This window comes from Phaethon aethereus, assembly GCF_964289735.1.
Source record: "Phaethon aethereus genome assembly, chromosome: 1".
Classification (NCBI taxonomy): Eukaryota; Metazoa; Chordata; class Aves; order Phaethontiformes; family Phaethontidae; genus Phaethon; species Phaethon aethereus.
The window spans coordinates 16,307,068-16,334,255 of NC_138575.1; the positions used below are offsets into that span (position 1 = coordinate 16,307,068).

At 39.1% G+C, this 27,188-nt stretch overlaps 2 protein-coding genes across 2 annotated transcripts in view; one reads left to right on the forward strand and one right to left on the reverse strand.

Annotated features, from left to right (window-relative positions):
* Positions 1 to 15,863, reverse strand: part of COG5 (component of oligomeric golgi complex 5) — a gene marked incomplete at its 5' end in the record, with an annotated part of 202,901 nt that extends 187,038 nt beyond the window's left edge. Inside the window, 6 exons of the mRNA XM_082015559.1 lie at positions 5,010 to 5,130; positions 10,317 to 10,386; positions 10,487 to 10,541; positions 13,708 to 13,765; positions 14,746 to 14,885; positions 15,803 to 15,863. Coding sequence (XP_081871685.1) covers positions 5,010 to 5,130; positions 10,317 to 10,386; positions 10,487 to 10,541; positions 13,708 to 13,765; positions 14,746 to 14,885; positions 15,803 to 15,863 — 505 coding nt within the window. The remainder of the gene's footprint in view (positions 1 to 5,009; positions 5,131 to 10,316; positions 10,387 to 10,486; positions 10,542 to 13,707; positions 13,766 to 14,745; positions 14,886 to 15,802) is intronic.
* Positions 15,864 to 16,634: 771 nt separating this feature from the next.
* DUS4L (dihydrouridine synthase 4 like) lies at positions 16,635 to 25,976 on the forward strand (the record flags this gene model as incomplete). The annotated part of the gene is made up of 6 exons (XM_081998898.1): positions 16,635 to 16,744; positions 16,992 to 17,113; positions 21,165 to 21,282; positions 23,327 to 23,449; positions 24,373 to 24,599; positions 25,729 to 25,976. The coding sequence occupies 6 exons, from the start codon at positions 16,635 to 16,637 to the stop codon at positions 25,974 to 25,976; spliced, it is 948 nt and encodes a 315-aa protein (XP_081855024.1).
* Between the last annotated feature and the right edge of the window lie 1,212 nt (positions 25,977 to 27,188).

Genomic DNA, 27,188 nt, shown 5'->3' on the forward strand with positions numbered 1-27,188 from the left:
ATTTACATACATAAACATACATACATATGCACACAAAGGAACACACTCTCCTTTCTATGGAATAAATCCATGTTTTAACAGCAACAGAGAAAAAGAAGAAAAAAATAAGACTTCTCAGGTTTAAAATATTTTGAAAGATTTTGCTCTATTTAATATTATAATAATTTTCAAAGACGGGGAAAACCGACCATGTGACATTACTACAACACAAAACTACAAGAACTAAGTGTAAAAAGAAACAGTGAATTTGTCACACAAACTGGGTGACAAGAGATGTAACACTATAGATAACTTCACAATCTTTAAAATGGTGTTCCCTTTCAGTGGAAACTCCAGGGGACTACTTGTAGTAGGAATACTAGGAAAGCACACTGAAACAGAGAAACCTCAATACTGGATGAGACAAGGTCCCACCAATGCAATCCCCATTAAGGCAGGCAGCAGGCAGACAAGAGGTCATTTTCCTCCTCCCGTTTCCTCCTGTTCTGATTCAAACAGACATATCAGCTATACCCAGGCTTTTTCTTGTTTAAGTGATATCATGACACATCTTGTTTACCCTAGAAAGGTGTTAAGTCCATTTTTTTTCTAGCCTCCACAGGAGAATTTTTCAGGTCCAAGATCACTGTTACCTTTGTGCGGACGTCACTATTCTGGAGTGCACTTTAGAAGACAGGGCTGCTACCACTTACATTACGGCAGCTACAGAGAGACCTTCCAGCCATAGCCAAATAACTTCTTTCAAATTATATTTCACCCAGTATCATGCATATCCTAACTAATTTCAGTTTTCTCCATCCAAGCCACACTTCCTTACAAGTACCATCAAAATTGAGCAATATTTCTTTGAATTTCACTTAAGCCTTCTATTGTCAAGTTAAGCCTAAATAACTGCCATGTGTAAGCTTTGCTCCCTCTTTATAAGGAACACAATACATATGTAGGATTTTCTCCATTTTAGCTAGACTTCCGAAACTGACAATATTTTGCCTTTTCTCTAGAAGCATTTAACTTTAAAGTAACATCATAGTCCTATCTTCCCCCATCCTCTCTTCTCAGAAGTTAAACAGAAGGTAGTATTGTCCTGGAGCAACTTCTTTACTGAAGACATCCAAAACTGTATTTCCATGGACTCCAGTTCATGGTTGCACAGCTTAGTCACAGGCTAACTCTGAGTACAAAAGAGGAAAATTATGGCTGCTGTGACAGCCTGCCTACAAGTATTATACGCTCACAAGGTCATTCAAGCAGATAAATTCACTTGCTGTGAAATAAATTATAATACAACCATATAGAGAGACTAGGAGTTTATTATAATTAAAATTAGTCTAGGCATTTACATGACTAATGATGACATCAGTTACAGGTATTGAACAAGCAGAAGATATAAATCCTTTGATGTCCAGAGCTAGCTCTGTAACTGATAGATGGAATTAACAACTTGTCTGCCATCAAGCTGGCCATTCACTGCACAACTAAGAATTTTTTTCATCTTCATCTGGTCAGTTACTGGCTACTGTTGCAGACAGTAATTTATGCATACCCACATAGAAGACAGCAGATTTTTAATACCTGCAGAAGGGGAACTGCAGATAGTGCACCATTTTCTTGTCACATTCTATTGTTTAAACTTCCTTAGGAATGTTTCTTTTTCACTTTTTAAAATATTTGTATTGAAATATCACCAAGAAGCATAGTCAGGGCATGTAATTCACTGCATTAGGCACTGTCTGGCAGCCGAATATGCCACTTGCTTTATTTATCCATATGTATAATATATATGTATATATATGTATCCATACAATTGTATAATATGAAGTATCATCACTAGACAAGCAGCTAATAGCGTATTCAGTGGACTACCACAGCTCTGTTTCTACTTTGCTAGACAACTCAAAGAAGCGTGTTGGGAGATGGAGGAGTTGCAGAAGAAAGTTTGGAGGTTTATATTTAGAGAGACAGACAGACAGACAGACACACATATTAATCACATTTCACCTCCAAAAATTACATAGGGAATTCATTTTTCTTTTTACTGAAATGGGAAGCTAATTTCAAAGAATGTGAAAGTCCAACACAGAGGAATTTTAGACCTACTTTAGCTTTAAGTAGAGATCTCAGTGAAAATATTACCAAATGGTTTCAGAGTAAAGTTTCTAATATCACACACTGAAACTGGAGATCTGCAGACTACTAGCAACTTAACAAAGTGTCTACTAAAAAAAACTCTTCTCAGTAAAAGCTACTGTTTCTTGCAGTTCCTCTGACTGACCCATATTTCTATCTAATTCCAAGATACTATATTTTTATCATATCTTTTCCCATCACTGCAAAATAAACTTCAAGATACAACTAAGTAAAAGGTGTAAGTGAACTAACATAGATTTGCTGAGGAAATATATGTTGAATACATATACCTAAATGGGCACACACACGTTTGCGTCCCACAAACATACACGCAGAGTATAACAGTACATAAAAATAAATGGCCAGTTATTCCAAGATTCCACCCAGAATAACTTCTAAGCAATAAAAGGTATTTTATATCATAGAAAGCACAAAGCTTTCACGGTAATATCACAGCGCTGCTGATTTCAACAAAGCAGAAATTACATTGCACCACACTTACAACAGAAAGGTAACAAACAATGGGAAGAATTTTTCCCTGAATGAGAGCCAAAAGGGATATTCAGAAATAACTGGCTAAAAACATAAATTAATATTAATCTTGGCCATGATCCCCAATTCAGAAGCAAGCCTCCATGATGCAGAGCTCCCTATAAGAGCCTTTTACACCACTCGTCTGCCACCTATTTACTACCATCAGATGTTGTAGTTCTGATTCCCAAGCCCTCCCAAAGCTTTTGTAACTTACCACCAAACAACCAGTGCCCAGTGTCTGTTCCCCATGCTTCCCACCCTCCCAACACCACAGAGCACTACATCACATTTCCCATCTTTCTGAAGCACAGCATTTCCACAACCTCATCCCGAGTCACCACAGCCTCACTGCTCTCCTGCCCCATGCCACCACCACCTCCACCTCCACCCTAGAGATCTCCCACACATCCTCAAGCTTTCCAAGGCCAGAAGCACAGCACAGTGCTTTCCCAGCCATACCCCAAAATCCAGCCTCCCTGCAACACACCACCTTCCCACTGTGGTACTCTGAACTGTGTTGACTCCAGCCACTGAGTACTTTCCTCCCCTCTCAACAGAGCTACCCTACACCCAGCAAGCCACCACCTCACCACACAGGACAGTCACCTCCAGTCCACCCGACCAGCCACTCCTCAGTGGGGTGTTCCCATCCACCCGGGTGCTGGGTGTCAGGGCCAGCTGGGAGGCAATGGGAATTCAGACCAGCCAAGGTGAGCAGCAGAGGATACCAAAGAGCAGATAGCCAAAAGATGAGGGAGGGATGTAGATGGAGAGGTGAGAGGGAAGAAAGGAAGAGACACCAGGAAAAGAGAGGGAGAGAGAAATGACAATAGGCAAGGGATTTTACCTGGCCATAAACCATCCAGAATTAAGGTTTAATTGAGGATTAAATTAAGGACCGCAAGCCTTGGAATCCCCCCTATGGAGTGTAGGATGAAACTCAAAAGGGCTTCTTAAAGGGGACACGTTTCCCTTCATCTTTTACAATAATAATTACTCAGACTTTTCTAAGCTTCAGGAAAAGACCAAGTATTTGAAAACAAAAAACTCAAAAGACTGTGGCACTTTAACAAAAGAAAGTGGAAGTTCTTTTTTTAAATGGTGAAAGAAGAAAACGAGAGGAAGGAGAGTAATAAAAGGCATTTTCTTTAAAAGAAAGAAATCCTAAAAAATACACAAAATAAACATCTCAGATTTTACCATTAAATTGCACCAATTATTTGAGTAGGACTCAAGTAGGACATTTGGATTAATCACACAAGACTTGTAATTCAGGTAGTTAAAAGATAGTATTACTTTATATATCCTGAAGATGTGAGGGGAGACCAAAATGGAAATAAAAAATAAGAAAAAATAGAAAATTAGAAAAAAAAATTCTAGCTTAGAATGCTACAATTGATGCTTAAGGATTTCAGTCAGACTGATATACTAAATAAATATATAAACTTTCCATTTGCAACACAGCATCTGCTAATTATAAGACTAAGTCATTGTCTAATAATTTTTTGATTACACAGTATAAAAAGAGCACTGGTGAGAAATACGCACAATAAGCCTCAGGATGATTCTGAATGTTTGATAGTCCAGCCCTCCCACAACCTGGAGGGTTTGGAAGCCAAAATTTGAACACCATAAAACCAAAGGAGAAACAGCTGGCAAGGTACCATATACAACAACGACAACGACAACTGATCTCCAAGACTAATGTGATGTTCCTCACTGCATCCTGCAGCACAGCATGAAGTACACAAGCTAGCTCAAGTACAGAAAACAATCTAGCAGTGTAACATGAGCTTCATGAGAACTATTTCACCATTCTTCTTAGAAGCCAATGAAATACAGGGTAAATTATCCACTACTGCAGCAGAATGCTTCTGGTATCTGAATTAGTTTAGCTATCTGAATATCATATCACATATGGCTTTCATAAAGGTCACAAGGACAAGGATTTTCTTTTAGGATGTAAACTGTAATTCAAACTATGCCTTACTGTTGTGCAATGTCTTCCAAAAGCTAAATATGTATCTGCTGCCTCTGAAGGTGTTTTATACAAACATGAACCAATAAGAAATTAATTGCTTCACAAAAAAATTGTTTCCTAAAAGAACATGTTATTATCATAGAATTTTCATGTTATTAAATACCTTTATCTAGAGAGGTCATATGAAAAAATTGGAGATACTAATGAGTTCTGTCCATACCATTTCTCAATTCAAATCAAGAAGTAGACAGCAAGAACCACAGTGAAAAGTTTTGGGAGTTTCTTTAGGTTTTTTAAGTCAAACACTAGTGTGAGTCATATGCGTGCAAGCTAAAAATGCCTCTAAAAGTTACTAAGAAGGACTCACCAAGTTCATTGAGACTCTGGGCAGCTTTTGTTATCTCTCTGCTTCCTCCTTGCAGTTGTCCTTGAAGTCTCTTACTGAGATACAAGATGCGTATTATCCTCCGCAGCAAGTCACAGGCAGCCTGCAGAGAAATTGTAGCATTAGGGGATATTATGAGTACATTATGATCACATAATATTAGGCCTCAAATATGGAAATATTTTAACCAGAAAAGAAAATAGGAATGTGAATAAAAACACGGAACTTCAGAAGACTAAAATCCCTTTTTTCAGGATTTTTTAACATGATTTTATGCAATATAGACCAATACTTTCAAAAGCTGGTAATTAGATTCACAGGGCTACTGAGATTATGCTGTCATTACTACTAAGAAAAAAGGAATCTCAGAACTCTATGACACAGACATGTTCTATTTCTAACTAGAAGTGAGCTTTGGTTTACATTGTGCGTCTCTCCTCAATATTCCTCCGCTCTGCAAGCTTTAGTAAAATTAAGAAGTTGGCCTTGCCAATCAAACATTAATCCAAAATAAGCAAAATGGCAGCGCTTACTTCAGAGGACAATAAAATTTAAAGGCTAAATTGTTATTTCAGATATTGACTCTTATGGTAGGAATATATGTCAAAACTCATTCAGCAAAACTTTCATAAGGAGAGTCACATTCATTCAGCCAACTGCTGGTTCATATTCTTACATAGGTTTAATAAAATACATGACATTCTTGGCTAAAAATTAAGAAGCTGGATGCATATGTAAATTTCAGGAAACGTATTTGTGTACGTTTTTGTTAGCATCAATTTAGGAAAAAAAGCATTGCTGACATCTGAATCAAACGTAGTGGTTTCATAATTTTGCAATCAACTAAGATCTTGAAACAGGTCTTCTCCTTCTACACAGTAAATAATACAGACAGAGAAACAGTTACATCAAGTACAGAGTTCCTCTAGGGCTAGATTGGGTCAGTGGGGCTAGGAGGTACATGTTCTGGAGTGGGTAACATATAAACTAGAATTCAGAAATGCAGTTCAGAAGGACGTATTTCAGTATAGTCACAGGTACAGTCCAACATCTGCAATCAAATTAACAAGAGAGGTAAATGAGAAATTTGGAACAAGTAAGACATAGTTGTTCTGAGGTAGCTTCCTGGTGCTGATGACAAACCCTCCTGAAATATTTACCTTATGGATATCAAAATTAAATTGAAATTACTTTAAAAAATATTTAGTATCTGACAGACCTTGAAGCCCTTTTCTAGACTCAAGTTAATGTCTTGAAAACTAATGTTAAAGTGCATATATGAAAACACACACAAGTGAGTCATTTCAACCAATATTCAGTGGATGGCAAAACTTGTCACTCTCTTCCCTAGCCAGCACAAACCAGTCAAAACACAAATATTTATAGTTTAATTTTATTAAACATCTAGACAGAAAAAAAAGGAAAAATTAGAAAAAGCCCCACTGAGGCAAATCGCCAAAAACACAATGACTCTCGCTGCTTTTGGCTCTGTATCACATAGTCTGAAGTGCAGGTTTCCTAAGCATTCTAAGACAACTTAAGCACATAATTTCTATTACCATTAGTGAGAACCAAGTGGGGCTTATCCTACTTTGAGAGATTAACGTATTAGTTTTTATTAATTTATCTCTTTAATTAGAAAAATCTTGATCCATATATCACTTTCATATCTGTGAACTAAATTTCTGCAAGATGAATCAAAAATAGCTTTTTATATAGTGCACTGTGCTTCACCAAATAAGAGGGCATAGTATTACTACCTCGCTTTCAAACTGAATTACTCTCTAATCCAATTGTGTACCTCTGGATAATGTTTTTCCCTAGGAATTCAACTTCAGTTATCTTCTGACCATCTTTTACTTTACATGCCAAAAGATTATTTCTTTTTCATTTGATTGTTGCTCATTATCTCTTATCCCAAGAAACAATCTTTTAAAAGGACTATCCAACGGAATAAAACATGGGAAGAGTTACATTTAGATACAAGAGCAAAAAAATGTTTTAACTTCTGGCCCTGTGAATTAGAAGAAGGAGGAGAAAAATCCAAAGACATGGAAGATGCACTCTGAACTTCACAGTGATTGCTACTGCATTGTGCCCTTGACAAAGACTCTGTATTTCCATTTACATGAGTTGTTCAACCTAATAAAACTCCCAGTCACTGTAAAAGAATGCAATATATGAGGACCGTGTAAGGGAAATAAAAAGTTTTATCTAATAGTGGAATTGTTCATATACACTAAATCCTCCAACCTGACCACCTGCATAACAGAAATTTGAATTAATTCAGGAAACATTCCATTCCTGAGTTCATACAGTACACTTTTCTAAAGGAGATCCTTTCATCCAAGAAGGAATGCATTCCATTCTTCAAGCAAGAATTAATTTGGAAAAGGCCAGTGCCCTGAGTTAGTCCCAGTGGATTTAGTAAAATTAAAAATAAACCCCTATTTTTCTGGAGATTACATATTAGTTATCTCCTGAAATTTAAAGCAACATATCAACATCAACAGACATTATCGCTACAATTCGACCAATCAAATAGCCTCTTACTTTTAATTTCAAGTTAATTGTAAGAAATTATTAAAAGAAGACTGAATTCTAAAGAGAAGACGACATGAAAACGTGCCAGTGCGTAACTCTCATATGCAATTGCATATATCTGCTAGATCGTAATGTCATTAAATGTATATATAACAGAAGCCTGAAGAAAGATGAGACAGTACACTATCTTCAGGATACATATCCTATTTAGTTATGGTAGCACCTGGACAAAATCTGCTACTTGTGAATATTTTAAAGAGAAAATAACTTTAAAATACAGAATTATTATTTTTAAAGGTTTTTTTAAATTTGGCTTTTGTAAGGATTTTTAAACACTGTGATATCTGAAATTAAGAGAACACATAGAAACACTTGGTTAAACAGATCTGCACAGAAAATAACCCTCTGAAAGACAAACTCTGTCTACATATTTCAGCCGTTACTATTCCCAGCTTGTGATCTGGTATGGAAAGGCTCAGAAGAGGACTGTGTGATTTAAAGTAGGGAGTAAGCTTTGTGAGTCTGCTGCTCCCTTGGGATGCTATGAAGCTCTAAGAGCAGAGCAAGATATAATATACACAAGCACACAGCAGAGATTTAGAATTCAGGACTAGATTTGAAGTTTGACAATGAATTTGCAGTGAGAATGTTTATGAAAAAGCCAGACTATATTAAAAACAATTAAAGATGGCAAAACCCAGCTTTATGCAAGCCAAATATTCCTTCAGTTTGTAAGCAGTCCCACAGCAATCAAGGGAGAAACACTAAAATAATACCTTCATGAGTACAAGATGCCCTTAAACACCACACAGTTCAGCAAAACATACCTGCCAACCCTACAGATATTGACAGACAGCAATGTCTTTTATCAATCATCTATCTTCTTCTACTTATTCTACCAACTGTACATCCACTGATAAAATTAGAAAGTTTGAAAGTGTCCCATGCCACTAGTTTTGCAATTGGAAGCAATGTCATGTCATAAGCCCTGCCACTACCAGTGAAGTGTTTTCCGTGCTGTTGCCCACCTTTCCTGAACAAACAAGGCAGCCAGGTAAAGAGACAAAATAGCAGTGCACCTTGGGGAGGCAGGAGGGCTGAGATTTCAGAGGCCTATGGACTCAACTCTCTGTAAGTCCAGCTTCATTTCATAATTCAGGTGTCCTGACCGCAACTCCACCCAGCACTGTAATGCAAGATAAAGCACTCCCTATGTATCTGCCAATACCAGAAGATACAGCAGCTCTTGTGCTGAGGATGGACTCTCACTGGCAAAGAAGCTGAAATCATCATTCCTCTTTCTACACTGAGGTAAGTAAGTGGATTTGGATGCTAGAAGGGTAGCCTAGCAGGCTCCCCTTACCCTGCACCTCTTTTTTCTGACTTACAGCCAAGAAAAGAAAGATATTATATATTCCCTGGCACAGGCTGAGTAATGCTGGATGCACGTTGCTTTCACACCACAGGAAAATCCATGTAACCCTGCTACAGCAAAGAGGAAGCAAAGAGCACTCAAAAAACATTTCCTAAGTTCAGGGACTCATTCTTCTTGAACGCCCTTCTGCAGTTTGACTTTGTTTTAAGGTCAGGGCAGAAATGATCTTCATCTTTAGCCCCAAATTCCCACAACCATTTCCACAGCTGACACATACATCAGGGAACAAAAAAAATCTGCCACATGGAAGTCACGGAAGTTTTGTCCAGTGGCATAAACAGTAACAGCTCGAGTTGAAAAGAACAGGACAAGCAGCTGGACAAACTGGCTGAACAGAGTGTTAAGAGCTTCCTGCTGAACTTCACTGCTACTGAAAGTAATGTAGAAAACAGTAGAACTTCAGCCGAGAGACTAGTGCAGCTGCTCCACCAGTCCCGAGACTAGAAGCTGCATGACAGTTTGCAGCTTCACCTACCCTGCAGTATAACAGCAGTCACCTGCAGATGGCAATCTACTTGAGTGTATATACAGCTCAAATTTCAGCTACTAAAAGTTCCTAGTTCTGCAAAGCTACGGTATACTCGTTAAGACAAATAGTTCAAACAATAACTCAATAAACACCTGTGGATTTGGAGTTGTGTGGCTTTTCAAACCATAAACTGAATAGAATGTAACTACATGACTAGAGATCTACGGAATAGTTTTCAAATATTATAAAACTAACAATGGAAGTGTTTTGACACTTATCTCACCATCGTCGTGATAAGCTCTCTCCCACTGCTATCCTCTAACAAAAATCTCCATTCTCCTGTAGAATCCACTTACATTCAAAAGACAGGGACAGTTATATATCTGGGATTATAAAACTCCAGAACCACAACTGGCTCCATGACTTGCATCTTGACTATTTTGAAATAATTAATTCCCAAACTCTTTACTAAGCTGCAGTCTAGCATCAATTAACTTAGAGGAGAAAAGCATCTTCTACACAATGGCACCATAACATTAAATACCAAAATTACACAAACAGTAATGAGAATTTAATTAATCTGTACTCAGATAACCCTTCCCTCTTCCCACCATTTCTACAAAAACTCACGTAGCTAGTGCAAAGCTCAGATTCCTACTTCGCAATACAAAGCACTTCCCAGTAGCTCATGAAGAGACACACAAATACTGATTTACACTGAGAAATATTGACAATGAATTACAGGCTACTGGAGTATGAAAATCCCACCCAATGTCTGACAATTGAGAAACAACACATGTTCAAAAAAAATTTTTTAAACCACATTTTTAATACAACTTACTTGAAGTTTTGCTAGCTGAGCTGTGCGAGACACTATTTTGTTGTAGGGGTCAACAATTTTGACTCTAATTCTAAAAATAAGAAGATAAATTTATTTATAGCAGTATTAATAAATAACATGATAGAACAATTAACAATTTATACTTTGTGACTGCAGAATGAATGGCATACCTATCAACAGTACTTTGTAGAGCACCAATTCTAGTCTGCATCATTTGGAGGACACCTGAAAAATAAAGCAGATTTTTTACATGGAACACTTGTGAATTAGACAAGTAAAAAAGAAATAGTCAAGATTAGTCAAAAGAACTATTCTTCAAATCATAGTAATTACTGCAGACTACTTTAGCATTAAAAAAAAACAGTTTCCCCCTTTATAACAAAGCACTCAAACAGATTGAAATGAATTGAACACAGAATATTTGGAAATAAACTGAGCAGGCAACAGGTCACTTACTGAATGTTACGGAAAATGTACTGGTAGAGAACACAAACCTACAGAAGAAATATCACTCCGAAATTCATTATATATTAAGTTTTAAATAACACTTAGACCATGTTGCTTTCTAAGAGAATGACAATCAGGACTGCCGTTCAAAGGCATATAACCTGCTACAAACACCTGAATATGATATACAAAAATGGCACAACCTATTTAACACTATTTATTTAACATATTGACTAGACAGCTCAGAGAAACCAACAAAGAAGACTGAGAAGATAACAAATTGTATATCAAGGATTTCTTCCTGTGCATAAGCATCTTTAGCAAAAAGTAAGGTATCAATGTCATTGTGAGGTCATCTAATTTAGATTACAAACTGAGCAAACTACCCTAATCATGTTTGTTCAAGATTAGTTTGGCAAAGCAGCACAAAGAAAGCCCACAAGCATGCTTGTTCTTTTCTTGTTAAATTGCAAACAAAGTAGTGAAGGGTAGCAGTCATTTTTGCAATATGGAATCAGCCTGCTGAGAATTAAATTAAGTTACGCAAACCCAGGCCTATGAAACCATTTTTATTCCAGTTATCATTAGCTTTCTCAAACATACTACATTTTTGTAAAGCCCTGTTTACCAGTATGTGATCATTAAACTGGATAAAACTGCAATATGATACAGTAAGATGGAAGATAAACATAACTACTGTTAATAGTTTTATTCAGCTTGTCCCGTACTGGGACTATATCTCAGGTATTTTGTATAAATATGCCAACTCCCATCTTCTCCATATTTCAGAATTATTAACTTGGCTTAGTGACAGACTCAGGAGTTCTCTGACATTTATGCATGCAATGGTAGGCATGCAATTCTCACACGTCAGAGGATGAAGATATGAGATACAGTGAAAAGTTGCCAAAACAGGCTGAATATGCTACTCTACATTGCAATAATGGGGGAGGGCCAGCAGCATGACATTGCTGCATCTATGACTATGACATCGCTATAAAGCATACAGCAGTCCTCTTGCCAGAAGGCAGAATTAGGATGGGCGAAAAGGCAATCTACCCTCTCCATCTGCTGCGCAAGATACAGGATGATACTATAGCCTGTTTAGGTAGCTCAAGATATCCATTGAGCTACCTATAGACATAAAAGGGTATGTATACCAGGTCAGTGTACCATTAAAAAGTGCACACACCTAAAAAAGAAAGGACTCTACAAGCTGAGTATATCAATTTGAAACGTTTAATGAGATCCGCATATCCAAATGACTGTATATGCTGTGAATTAGTTCCATAATCTTCACTTAGCTAACTTTCTTGACAAACATACCAAGAGCTATATGTTTCTAATTCATAATTAAAATTTCTATTCACATCCATCTTTTCTTTTTCTTATGAATCTTGACCCAGTGTTTCTGCTACAGTGACCATATATCACATGTAGCACAAGCAGGGCAGAGATAACAAAGTTTTGCAAAACTTAAAAGATCATCTTTGGGTGCACAGACTTTTGATTTTCCTGGCAACTGCAGACTGAAATTTCTGCTGATGTCTCAAGTATCAAATACTTTTCAGGATTAGAATCTCTGCATGTTTCTTCCCTCACAAACAGAAAAGGCCTCTTAAAGAGCATAACGCTAAGTAAATGGAGAAATTTCAACAAATTTGAGGTGAATTACATTTTATTTTTACTTTGGGTTATCAGCTGTAAAACATGCATTATTTACCATGCCTGCCTTATAGAAAAGTTTTATAACTGAGTAGTTGTTTTGAAGTACTTCATTCTCTTCTCAGAGCAATTTTAGGAATGAATGCCTTCATCAACAACCATGACTTCAGAAAACACTATTCCATTGAGCACAAATTGCTGAAGATCGTGACTGGGAGGTATTTATGAATCACAAGATTGACTACAGATTTCTATATACTTCTTATTTGCAGGATGAACACAGATTCTAGTCTTCCTATGCTTAATTTTCCAACTGTTTAAAAGCTATTTGAGGGATCTCATTGCCAGATTAAATAGGCATTTCTTTATTTTTATAGCTATATGCAAATGCTAACAATCAAATACTGTATCCAACAAGTTCCAAAGACTAAGGAGATACTATAACTGTCAGTAACTAGAAACTCGCTGGTTATGCCAAAACCTGGAAGCAGAAGAAGGAACAAAGATAAATTACTTCGCAAGTTACAAAATGGAAGGGGAAAAGGGGATGTGCTTGGATCCCATAGTATATGCAAATTAACATGCTATAGAGGTAAATATCTTTCTGCACAAAAAAAACCCCAAAACTATATGAAGTTCCCAGCAAGTGACAAAGAGCAGAATGGCAGGTCTTATGAGCTCCTGGCACGTGAACAATATACCGCAACCATTTTTCTATATAGATTCAACGGTTTCTAAGTAAGGCCTTTGAAAGTGAGCAGTTCATGTTAAAATCCAGATCCCAAACACTGGAATAACACAAAGGTATGTATTTAATTCAGTAGCCTCTCACTAGGGAAAAAATACCTCAATACAGTTAAGATCATGTTTTAAAGCCTCTTTGGTTACGATTTGCAAAGTATGCAACATATACATGTGCAACATGCACAAACTTGCTACTGATGGCAACAGATATCAGCTAATGTTGCAACAAAATTAGACTTATTTAGAAAAACATATTAAAAGATGAAAAAGACTTAACTGCTAAAGTTGCTCAGAACTAATTATCAAAATATGTTTCCCTATGAAGTAGTTACTCCAGAGAAGTATCAGCCAAATCTTCCCCCTGGAGCTCCACCTACTGACATCAAAAAAAGCTGCCACATGTTTCTCTGCAGAAGTAAGATCCATAACCCTAATATTAGGGGCCAAAGTTGGCAGTGAATGACATTCTCTGCACTGATATTAAAAGTGCTTGCTCCATAGTAAGAAGTAGCAAGCATAACATAACGGTATTTACCTTCCAGGGATTCAATTCCAGTTGCTTGGGCCAACAGGTCTTCATGTCTTGCAACAACCTTAGAAAAAAAAAAAAAAGAGTAGAGAAATCAACACAGAAAAATGGGGATGTGTGTCTGAAAGAAATAATAATATATCATCATCATTCCTACATGAGGCAGACACAGGAAAAAGCAGCCACACCTTAAAAGGGTTTTCGGAACACATTTTAATTCACAAAAGCAGCAAGCTTAGAATGAGAAGAGGGTCAGTAACTGCAGCACAGCTGACATCTTAATTAAAGCCAGCAGAGCAACCACATTTCAACACACCTTCATATAAAATACTTGTAAATGTAACCTTATTAATCACACAGTAATAATATATATTCACATTTTTAATACTTTATTTTCTATTTATGACATTTAGAAACTAGTTCCCAAAGAATTTACCAACCGGGGCAGGGAGGATGCAAATTCTGAAACTACACACAAACTTTGCATATATTCTCATTGCAAGGTCCACTGTGGATTTGTGCCATCTGCATAGATTTTACCAAAAAGTCTTTTACTGTCCAAATTCAAAAACCTTTCTGAAGGTGTGGATGTGTGTTAACATAGGTCATATTTGCCCAGCTGAATGTAAGCCTTAGCACCTAGGCTACTCTCCAGCACAGAATGAAAGGGTGCAAGTTAAATCACTCCCTATCTTCTCACAATTGTCATCCCAAAACACAGGCTAGTATTTCTCACAGCTGACATGATCATTTGAAAGGAGTCAGGGAACATCCTTACAAGGAAGAGTGGAACTTCCATGTATACAGAGATTGGCTGCAGAAATAGAAAACAAAGCAGTATATGGCTTCTTGGGGGGAGTATTAAGAACGGGCTTGACTGAGTTAAGTATCAGATTCACTGCTACTTCTGCTGCAAGTTGCACCTTTAGTTACTGCTTGCAGAGTACACTGGGCAATTTCAGAAGCAACAAGATCATAAGATTACCAAGCTTTTGACTAGTTTATATCAATCACCCCAGAATAACAGGTATGCTTTAAACTTACTTGTAAATGAAGCTCTTTATCCAACTGACTAATACCTTGGGCGAGTTTTGCTAGTTGCTCAGCTATCACAGCCTGATGAATAGACTGGGAAGTGTAAGCTTTCACATCAAAGTCTTCTCTGAAGAAATCAGCGTAACATTCTGAAAAAGATTTAGATTTTATCTTTATGCTTCAGAACCGTTAAATAATATTTATGGACCTAAAGCATACAGTTCTCTGACCTTTAATTTCTCCAGATGTAACAGCATATGCTCTCTGCATCACATAATACAAAGGAGACACCGACTTGAGAAGAGACCACAATCAAGAAAACCAGTTTGGAGCTGATGACCGGGGGTGAGTTGTAAATGTTGAGAGAGACACACGTGCCTTTACTCCCCACAGCCTTTTCTTGAGCAGAATACACTAAAAAGTATCGATACCTTCTGCAAACTTTATAGTGTAACCAGGGTGAGGCGGTTGTGGTTGTACCTATAATCAAACACACACCATTCGCCTTCAAATCGCTGAGTTTCGAAGTGGTACGAGACACTGCTTCATGAAATCACACCAGACTCTTACAACGGTCCTAGTTTATAAAGTACTAAATTAAGAACTGATACGGCAACGACGGTTTTGGATCAAGCAAGACGCGAGTTTCCAGATTCCAGCATACTAATATTACCACGCACCTTCGCCTCTCCTTTCAGGGCACTTCTTTTCCCCCTTTAGGAGCAAGCGACCACAGGTGGGCACGCCACCTCGCAGGGCCGCGCCATGATGACCCCTCTGCCAGCAGCGGGAGGGCTCCTCCCCGAGGAGGGGGACGCTCAGCAGGCGCGGCAGCACTCCCCGCCGCCGAAACTTTCCGTGACTTGACAGCACGGGAGTTCACCGCCCTCCTCGCCCCGTGCCGCAGCATCGGCGCCTCTCCTCCGGCTCTGCCCGCCCAGCCCAACACCGCCCTCAGGAAGGACCCTCCGTCTTCCCCGGGCCGCCCGCCGAGGGCACCCCCGACGCGGTCCCAGCCACAGCCAGGAGCTCCCCCTCCCCGCCGCCGCCAACGGCCGCCTCTCACCGTCCGCCAGCAGCTCAGCGAGGGCCGGGGCCGCGACACCGCCTGCCCCCGCCTCCTCCATGCTGGCAGGTGCCGGGAGCCCGCGCGTCACTCCCGGGCGGCGGCGCGCGGCGATGATGGCGAAGGCGCGCGACGGGACGGGGCCGTCCCGCCAGCGGGCGGCGGCGGCGACGGGGTGCTCGCGCACGTGGTGAGCGCGGGGCCGGGCCTGGCGGAACGGGTCCGGGCGGCGCAGCCGAGCGGGAGCCCGCAGCGCGGCCTGGCTGCGGGGAGGGTGGCGGCATCCGGGCGGGCTGTGGCGGCGGCAGCGCGGCGCTCCGCGGGCCTGTGGCTCTGGCAGGCACCGGTACGCGAGGGCGAGCTCAGGCCGGGTTGGTCGGGCCGCAGCCCCCGCCGTGCGCGGAGGGGCGGAGGGAGCTGGAGCGAGAGAGCGAGAGACAGCGGGCCTAGGCTGAAGCAGGGGCGGTTCTCGCCGGCCATGAGGGAAAACTTCCTCCGTGAAGCTCGGCCTCGGAGTCGGCCCTGCGCTCAGGGTTGCCGGGGTTATGTTAATATTAGGGGCTCCAGAGCATGGAAACGCAACGGCGTTACCGCGGGGATCTTGTAGATTACACGGGGGCGCCGGGCGCAGGGCCGGTGCTGGTAGCTGGTGGTGGAAAAGGCTTGTTCGTGACGCTGTGCAAGTGAGCGACTTCTCGCGGGCTGCTTTACCAAAAAGCATGTCCGGTTAGAGTTCTAATTCTTTGCTGCAAGGCATGTGAGAAATAGCTGAATTACTTATATTGCAAACACTGTTTGTTTTTCCAGATGCTAAAAGGACTGTTAATTATACATGATTGGTGACATCACAGAAACTAAACAATGCCAACTAAAAGATCCCATGGATTTGTTTCATTCTGGGCAAGTTGTAAAAATATGTGCCCCTATGGTCCGCTACTCAAAGTAAGTAACTGTCACGTCAACTATGTTTTAATTCTATTTTGTCTGAGAAAGTTTATCTTGACTGTAAAAACAGGGATGGTTACCTTTTTCTCCTTTAATTATTTAAGATGGAGATAAATGTGGGACATGTTTTATTTTATGATTATACTTGGACATCCCCACAGTACTGCATGTAAGAACAGCATTTTAGAATAGCTAATCAGAAAATGTCTTTCTTTTTGATCTCTTAATTTTCATGTGTCTGCAGGTTGGCGTTCAGAACCTTGGTTAGGAAATACAGTTGCGATTTGTGTTACACGCCAATGATAGTGGCAGCTGATTTTGTGAGATCTGCAAAAGCAAGAGACAGCGAATTCACAACAAACAAAGGTATTTTTTTTAGTAAACCATTGTCTTGTCAGAATGTTTTATATCGTGATAAACCAAACTGGCTAAGTGAATGAAGTCTGTGACGTGACATCCATTAACAATTCTGGTATACTGTATCAGATTGATTGTAAAACCATAGAAATATTCTAGATGAGAGTAAGCACATTTCAGTGATAGCGTGTCAAATGAGATAGTGGAAAACCTTGTCTCCACCTGAAAGTCGGGCCTTCAAACTGATTAAGATGTGTGGCTGGCTGACCACACATAGCTGGCCAGTGGCTATGCACTCATGCAGCTGCTCACTCATTCCTCCTGCACCCCCCTCAGCAGCACAGGGTAAGAATAGGAAGAGCAAAAGCAAGAAAAGACTCACAGCTCAAGATAAAGACAGCTTAATAAGTGAATGAAAGAAGGAGAAAAAAAAAGTGATACAAAGGCAACCACTTCCCACTGCACACCAGCAGACCAATGCCCACCTAGTCTCTAAGCAACAGCCACCCTGGAAAACAATTTCCATGTCCCAACCACTTTCTTCTTCCCCTAAGACTCCAGTTTTATTGCTGAGCTTGATGTTATACAGTATGGAATATTCCTTGGGTCAGTCTGGGACAGGTGCGCCAACTATGTCCATTCCAAATTCTTGCCCACCCCGATGTATTTGCTGGGGGTAGGGGGAAGGCAGAGTGAGAAAAAGAAAAAGTTTTGACTCTGTGCAAGTACTGTGCAGCAATAGCCAAAACATTGGTTCATTATCAAAATCCAAAACACAGCACCAGACAGGCTGCTATAAATAAACTTTAAATAATTTAAAAAATTAACTCCATCCCAGCCAGACCCAGTACGAGATGGTAGTAAGATTCTTTTCCCTACAATTGCTGTTTCTTGTGTGTTTCAGAGACAGACACTTATCTCATTGCCGGGAAAAGTTTTCTGGTCTCTAAGAAAAAGAAGAGGGTTGCTAAAGGTGAAAAAATTAATAGACTAGACCTTGATGCAGTGGAATTAAGGACTGATAAAAGAAGCAGGGTTTCAAATTAGCTGGAGTGGAAAGTGGAAGGGGCTGTTGGTGGACTCTTTGGATAATGAGGTGGTGATAATAAGGCAAGAAGAGGCCCAGAAGTTGAAGCATGGCTAGGGTTGGTGGGGAGAAGCAAGCCTCAGGCATGGTACAGAAACATAGCCGGAACACATACAGAAAGGAGTATAAGGAGTTGTAGAGAGTCCTGGCTGTAAAGCTGTCGTGGTTTAACACCAGCCAACAACCAAGCCCCACACAGCCACTCGCTTGCTCCAGTGGGACGGGGGAGAGAGTCAGAAGGGTAAAAGTGAGAAAACTCGGGGCTTGAGGTAAAGACAGTTTAATAGGTAAAGCAAAAGCCACACATACAAGCAGAGCAAACTAAGGAGTTCATTCACTATTCCCCATCAGCTTCCTCCAGGGAAGCAGGGCGCCATTGCGCATGATGTTTACTTGGGAAGACAAATGCCCTAACTCCGAACGTCCCCCTTTCCTTCTTCTTCCCCCAGCTTTATATGCTGGGCATGACATCATATGGTATGGAATATCCCTTTGGCCAGCCTGGGTCAGCTGTCCTGGCTGTACCCCCTCCCAGCTCCTCGTGCACCCCCAGCCTGCTCTCTGGCAGCCCAGCATGAGAAGCTGGACTGTCCTTGACTGCTTAGCAACAGCTGAAAAAGTCAGTATGTTATCTGTTCCCATCCCAAATCCAAAACATGGCTAGCGTCTATGAAGAAAATTGACTCTATCCCAGCCAAAACCAGCACAAAAGCAAAAAAGAAGAGTGGTATGAAATATGTGGGAAGAGGTGACAGTAACGATAAGAGATATGCTGGCATGAAGTGGCTGCAGTAGAAGAGTGTAACAAGGAACATACAAGCATAGGCTGCGACTGGAGGAATGAAGAGAGCATGGCTAACGTGCTAATAAGATCAACATGTAGGATCTATGAAGTGTGATGATTTAATCTACTCAGACCACTGAATTGATGGTTTCGTAAGTGTATATGTAATAGCAGAGGAGCTATATTTCATTATTTTAGCACTGGCTGTTTACTGTGGTGCATTATTCAAATAGAATAGAGCAGTTGCAGAGAAAAGTCACATGGGAAAGCAAAGGTACACTCTCTTATTAGTGGAATTCAACTTTTAAAAAGCATGAATAATTCTTTGTGTGTAAAAATAAATGGGTAAGAACATAACTGACAATATATATGTCTCAAAGCTCCACAGAGCCACTATTTTGCCCCCTTTGAATTTACTTATGCTTCTGATCTACACAACATCCTGTGGCATTGAAGTTCCACAGGTCAGATATGTAGTGTATTCTGGGGGGGTGCAGGGATGAGGAAGGAGGAAATTCTCCTTTATACTGTAACTTTGCTGCCTGATAACAAGGGATACAAAATAAAATGTTCTAGTGTTGTAAACAATATCTTTTCCCTATTCATCTCTTTCATGCTGACCTTGATTTTATAGGCCTCTATAACATTCTGCCTCAGACAGCTTCGCCAAGATTATAGTATTTACATTATTAGCATTTATGCTTTTAACAAGTAGCTCCACATCAGGTTGTGAAATTTTACTGTGGTTTTATTTTTAACTTCCTGGCTGTTTGGGGGTTTTGTCTTCTAATTAGTGGAGTAGGTTTGGAGCCTACAATTGCAATTTCTGTTTTCCATTTTCTTTGGCATTGATATTTCTTTGTTGTATATTTCTCAAATAGAGGTAGATGATCTTTGCTGCTGCTGCTAAAAAGTTTAGTATGGCTAGACTTGGTATTTTTATTACTTAATGCTCAACCAAAAAACCAGGAGCATGAGATTATTCCAAATATTAGCTGTAACAATGTAAATCTCTTCAGCTAGAGCATTGTATTAAATAGACACTGTTTTGAAAATATGCAAGGGGTTTTTTTGCTTCCTGATTTTTTAGGTAACTTCTAGCAATGTCTAAGCTTGATTGAGAGGGTGCTGCTGCCCTTTTTGACTTAAGCTCCACTACTTCAGCAACTGCTTATTTTCCACTAAAATAGAAAAATCTTCAGAAGTACTTGTGGTCTTTTCAGTACCAGAAGTGCACTTGCTTTGTGCATTTGTTGGATCATCTTTTTCCATCAGTGCCCAGATATCCCTCTTCCTCTTAACTGCAGCATTTGTTTATATGGAAAGTGAGTGCTAAGACTATTTGAGATATTTTTAGATGCCTTTAATGTAATGCAGTAGCTGTAAAAGAGGAAAGCATGTTCCAAATGACCATCTGGCTCTCTGCAGGGGCTTAGTAAATCACAAGTAGTTCAGCAGACCCAAGTTGAGGAGCAGTGACACTTTGGTTTCCCATTTGAGACAAAGCTGCCAAAGCTGCCTCTGCCTTTGGACGTTCCAACACACATTGGAATGTGTGTTCTTGTTCCAACTATGCATTATGGATAAAAAAAAGCCATGTTGGCACAGAAGAGGAAAAAAGATGGGCTGGGATAAGGAAGGGCAAAGCTTGTGGGTTGTTTAGCTCCTTTCTGAAGGATTGGTTCTGTAAGCAAGTTTCCCATCTGGCAAGACAGACAGCCATGTCAGCACAGCAAAGGGGCAGCATGCAGACAAGAAGGGGCAGGCTAGGAGGGGAAGCATGAAGGCTGCCGAAAAAACAGAGAATACTTAATTTCATATATCATCTTTGTGAAAGATAAGCATCTGACCAATTTCAGTCAGAAAAAGTATGTGTTGAGTCAGCAACCATCTAGGACACATAAGTTTGTCACCTCTCTTGATAGACATACTCATTTAGTAACCACTGGTCAGCTACCTTTATTTATTTGTGATCTAGGGCTCGCAGAATCACAAAATAGTTGAGTTTGGAAGGACTTCTCTATGTCATGTTATCCAGCCTCCCGGCTCAAGCAGGGTCACCTAGAGCTGGTTGCCCATCACCATGGCCAGACAGCTTTTCAATATAGGAAAAACATACAAAATTTAGAATTTCTTCTTTTTATTTTCTGGGGTTTTTTAAATCTTTAAATATTTTTTCATTGGAGTAGGTGATCATCCATTGATTGTTCAGTTTGCTGCTAAAGAAGCACAGGTTTTGTGTGATGCTGCCCGTATCGTCTGTCCTTTTGCAGATGGAATAGACCTAAACTGTGGCTGTCCTCAGAGGTAAAGTTTTGAAAAAGATGGATAAATATGATGAAATAATTTGAGAATAAAGAATGCTGGTCTTCATTTTCATAGTAATTGCTGTCTTAACTTAAAAATAGACTTCAAGAGAGAAATAGCTTTTTAACCTGTCAGAAATGTCTGCGTGGCAGGACATTGTTCTGAATGTTCTGAGATGCCTGTCACCATGGTGAGACTGGGAAAACGAGGTGTATTTGGCAACTTGCCTTTTTTCATTTCTGAGATACTGAGTGTTGGCTTAGAAGTGAAGTGACCATCCCTTCTCAACACCTGTTAAATATGCATTACCAAAAAAAGCTTGCTTTAAATGATTTGGTAAGTGTTTTGGGAAATTATGTGGCAATTCTCAAAATGATGAGGCAAGTCCCTGATGTCTTGGACTCCTGCAACTGAAACATAGTCTCTGAAATGTAATTATATGGATTATATTATTCAGGAAGTGCTGAAAATAATTTCTTCCATCTTTTATTAGGTTTAAGTACAGTGAATTAGTGATCTACTTCTCACTTAAATTGATAAAGATTTTGTCTTGACAGTGAAACAGAGTAGTAATGCACAAATGACGATTCTTGCTAACTGGTTGAATTGAGAACCATTTATTACATGCTTGTCAGGCAGTCTTTTTCTCAAAAAGTCTTCACTTAGTGAAGACCTCAAAAATAAATGTAGAAAAGCAAGAGATAATATTACAGTGCAAATACTTAGTTTGTCTATTCTAATTAGATTGTCTTGACTTAAAATTATAGTATTTGCGAAAACTCTCTTCTGGAGAGATCTGAGACTTCGGAATGGAAGTGTATTTGTTTTTCTAGGCTAACTGCAGTTAAGTATGCCAAACTGTGTGTTCTTTTTAGGCCAAAAATACATGCTTACATTTGAATCCTTTGTTTCTTGTGCATGCTTATTTCAAAATAACAAAACTTTGTGCACTTAATCTGCCTCTATAAGAAAAATTGTTCCAGAAAAAAAACCTGCTGCTGTTAAGTGGAAGCAAAGTTTATTTCCTGCCAAACAACATTAAATGTTTTGCAGTTGAGGAAAAACAGAATATTACTGAAATCATATCCTTACTTATACTTCCAAAATCTTCCTTTTCAATCCAAAGTTTATTTCTGTTTAGAAGGAATCCATGATCCAATGGAAGGGGAAACCTCAAACTATTTATTTTATGTATGATTTAAGCCACCATTGATTAAATGTTAATTTATCTTCCTGTCATGGTTTAGCCCCAGCCAGCACCTAAGCACCACACAGCCACTCACTCACTCCCCCTCCCGCAGTGGGACAGGGGAGAGAATTAGGAAAAAAAAAAACCTCGTGGGTTGAGATAAACACAGTTTAACAGGACAGAAAGAGAGAAGGAAACAACAATGATAACAACAATAATAATACCAACAAAGGAATGTACAAGAACAAGTGATGCCCAATACAGCAATCGCTCACCACCCAGTGATTGACAGCCCGTCCCTGAGCAGCGATTTCCGCACCCCGGCCAACTCCAGTTTATGTACTGGGCATGACGTCGGATGGTAGGGAATATCCCTTTGGCCAGCCTGGGTCAGCTGTCCCGGCTGTGTCCCCTCGCAGCTCCCCGTGCACCCCCAGCCTGCTCGCTGGCAGCCCAGCACAAGAAGCTGGACTGTCCTTGACTGCTTAGCAACAACCCAAAACATCAGCACATTATCAACAGTTTCTCATCCCAAATCCAAAACATAGTCTCACACTAGCTTCTGTGACGAAAACCAGCTCTATCCTGGCTGAAACCAGGACACTTCCTTGTGAGTCTATTTTGTGGACAGAAAATTGAGCTGGAAGAGATTAGTAACTTGTCCAAAGTTCTAACAATGCAATGTGAGAACCAAGATCTAAAAGCTTGTGTCAAACTGCAAACTATCTACAGCCAGTACTATCTCTGTTTACTCAACCACACATTCTAAAGGTCGTAAGGAAACTGATGTATTTGACTGAAATTGATCTGCATTTTTTTCAAATGTAGAATTCAAATGATCTTTTTCTTTTAAAGATGGGCGATGGCAGAAGGTTATGGTGCTTGCTTAATAAATAAACCAGAGCTTGTTCGAGATATGGTGAGACATGTACGGAATCAGATCGACAACCCTAGATTTTCAGTATCTATTAAAATAAGGTAGGTCTAAGTTCAGTGCTGTTTGTGGTACATGGAAGAATCCTTTTAATTTTTTTTAAGAAACATGCTAGTGTAGTAGTTCTACTTCAATATAGGTCATTCTGTTAATGTAATATTACACATTATAATAATTTCCTTACATGTGAAGACTGCTGAGATTTTTTGACCCCAGGTGGTGAAAGAATATTTGGGGCACGTAATCCCAAACTAAGATAGCAGAACCAGCATAGCCTTTGACTATTTACCCAGATAACATACTGAATGCTAGAGTTTTCTTGCAATCTGAACAATGTGAAAGTACAAGTCAAAAGGCCTAGGGTTCCATAAAAGAAAAGCAATGCATAGTCTGTAGCATCACAAGGATTTACTTTGTGAGCTGTTGGAGACCAGAGCCACAGTTGCCATTGACAATAAAGGGAAGGGTAACAGAACGTGGAACTGGTCCCCACAGCTGCTGTAAGGCACACATCCTGCTTCCCATCATCACTTTCTAAATCTCTGTAAACTGTTGCTTTGCATTGCTTTGTACCACTTCATCCGCTATTTATCCATACATCCCATGTGGCTTTTGCATGTTTGTCAGTTAAGTTTCAACTCAGTTTGCAGTCTTTCAGGAAAGGGGAACTAGGATAAATCGGATTTTTTTTTCACAAAATATACAAAATAATTATGTTTGGTTTAGAATCTTTTGGGCACCCTTTCTCAATCTCTGTATAATTTACCATGTATATTTCAGAGATGTGATACAGTTGGGAAATGCTAAACTCATATGTCTTTATTTAGAAAAAACCTCTTTACTTTCCAACAGTAATAATTTCTTTATTCATACTGTTACAGAATTCTGTGGTAACTTCTTCTTAGGGAGAGGGACTTTTTATACAGTTCAGGTAACTATCTAGTGTTTTCATTCCTTGGAATTTTAGGATCCATGAGGACTTAAAAAGAACAGTTGACCTGTGTCAAAAAGCTGAAGCAACTGGAGTTTCATGGATTACAGTACACGGGAGAAATGTAGAAGAAAGACATCAGCCTGTACATTATGATGCAATTAAAATAATTAAACAAAGCATGTCTATACCTATTGTGGCTAATGGAGACATTAAAACTTTAAAAGATGCTGAAAATGTTCATCACTTGACAGGCGCAGATGGTAAGATTAAACATACTTACTATTTTCTAAGTAACTTGCAAATCAGATTTCAAAGTATTTATTTTGACTGTCAGTAGGACATGATTTGAGTGCTTTTCACTCTTTGAGGAGACAAATGAAAGAGGATGTTTTAAATGCTTTATAAACTTGTAAACAGAATCACATGTCATTATCAGAGCACTAGAGCACTGTTATTCAAAGCCACAAATAATTCTTTCCAAGGCAAATGACAAAAGCTCTTTGCTTAATTATGCTATGTTATCACTCAGTAGTGGAGTTCAGGGGGACCTTCAGACATTTATTCTGTCTCTTTGTGGAGCAGATCATCTTTTAAAGAACTGTAAACCTCCACTTGAAAATCTCTACTTCCTGCGCATGGGAGCAGATTTCTGATAGTAAAAATATGGCGGGAAAAGGAAATACACGCTCATATTTACCTTGCCTTACACTTCAGTGGTAAAATTTTGGGAAAAAGGATTGCCCTGCAGTTATTTAGGCACAATAGATTCCTGCAACTGTCTATGGTTTCAAGACAATATGGCAATTTGGTAGCAGGAAAACAGAATCCCTTAATCGCAGAAAAATTACAATAGAACTTGTGTGGGTTTATCTGACAATTTGGGACTATAGTTGCAAATACACTGGCTTGTTCAGAAAGATTTACTGCAGACCAAGAGCCCTGAGATGTATATAATTGAGACATTGAGCTCTTACTGGAAGAAGGATTCTAGGTCAGTGAATCAGCTGAGTTGCGCTAAAAATAACTAAATTTAGCATATTACTACCCTTGTGTCTTTCCATCGTAATTTTATGTTAAAAAGGCAGACTTGTACGTGTGTAGCAAATCAAAACAAAATACTATTGAATTGCAGTTTCAGAAGTAGGGAAGAAAGGCTTCTGTGTCCTGTGTTTTGTCATCAAGTGAATGTGTTGATGGGTGTTGTAGGTACTCTGAAGATTGGATTGTTAAATGGCTTTCTCCGATATAGCTATAATATACAACCCTCCCTTGTCGTTCTCCCATTACTTACCTGCAAGCTTTGGGTGGTGCTATACAAAATCTACAGGAAGATTTCATGTAAAATTTAAACTATGATGTAACTTAGCTGCTTTCATTTCCAATTTGAAGGTGTAATGGTGGCTAGAGGACTCTTAGCAAATCCAGCTATGTTTGCAGGATACGAAGAGACACCTTTGAAGTGCATCCAGGACTGGGTTGACATTGCTCTTGAGCATGGAACTGCTTTTACATGTTTCCACCACCACTTAATGTACATGATGGAACGCATAACTTCAAAACAAGAAAAAAAAGTTTTTAATGTTTTATCAAGTACCTCAGCAGTACTAGATTATCTGAATGACCATTATGGTGTGTGATAACTGAAAGTATTTTAGTTCTATGTAAACTTGTACTTTGCAATTACTGGTACATTGTTAAAGTTTTAATTGGGTTCCTACTTACTGGTCACATTCATATATTGCGTAAGTATTTTCAACACAGCATAACATTAAGATCAGGGTGATACTTTATATTTTTATTATTTTTATGTCAGCATTTTTCACTCCAGAAAATATTCCAGATTCCACAAATGGGGAATTCTATTTACAATGCATTATTACACAGATTATTACTACACTACATTATTTTTTCACCAGGCAATTGCTTACAGCAATATGTTTGCAAAGCTAGGGCTTTTCTTATGTGAAACCTCCTAAAATCAGAAGGACTACTCATAAATAATACCAAGAATTTCAGACCAAAAGAATACAGGAGCAATTATAGAAGTTTTTGCTTTAACTGACGTAAGCTGTACTTTTAAATTTGAGTAGATTTTTCAAGCTTAAAGACTGTTGCGGCCTTGAAGCCCAGCATGGTATCTTTTTTAAATTAGATGTTTCTTTTGCAGACTAAAACTTTCTAACTTACTTACAACTCCGAAAAATTCTACATTTCATATAGTGGAAGAAACTTGGAATAGATAAACGATGACAGAAAGAAAGAAAGAAAGAAAGGGTAAAACGAAGAGACAGTTTAAACTAACAGCTGAATCTAAAATACAAGACTTGAACATTCAATCTAACTAAATTCTGTTTTATCTGTTTTTATTACTGTATAATAATTATATAAAAGATTGAATCCTTGTCATCTTCCAAAACAGAATTTCATAGGTCAAACAAAAGCTGACAGATTCTGTCAGTGAGGCTCTTGCAGTCCTTTCTGCCTGCTGGCATGTTGCTTATCAAAGCACAACAGCTACTTGGCTTTGAATCTTTGTATAGGAGGGAAACAGTGAAAATTATAACAAGATAATAACATTATACACCAGCTGCATTTGTTCTGCAAGGGAAATGTCATAAATCTGTGCAGTACAATTATTTGTAATCAAATAATTTGTTTTCTTTGTATGTTTACACAGAAATTCATAACAGAAATTGCATAGTTTTCTGACTGATGTTTCTATGAATATACAAGTGAATAGTTCTAAATTTTCTAAATAAATTACTTGGTTTTGTATACAATTGTATTTTTTTTTTATTACACTATAAACTGTGACAACCTGGGGGAGGAGAGGTTGCTTTTGATGCTAC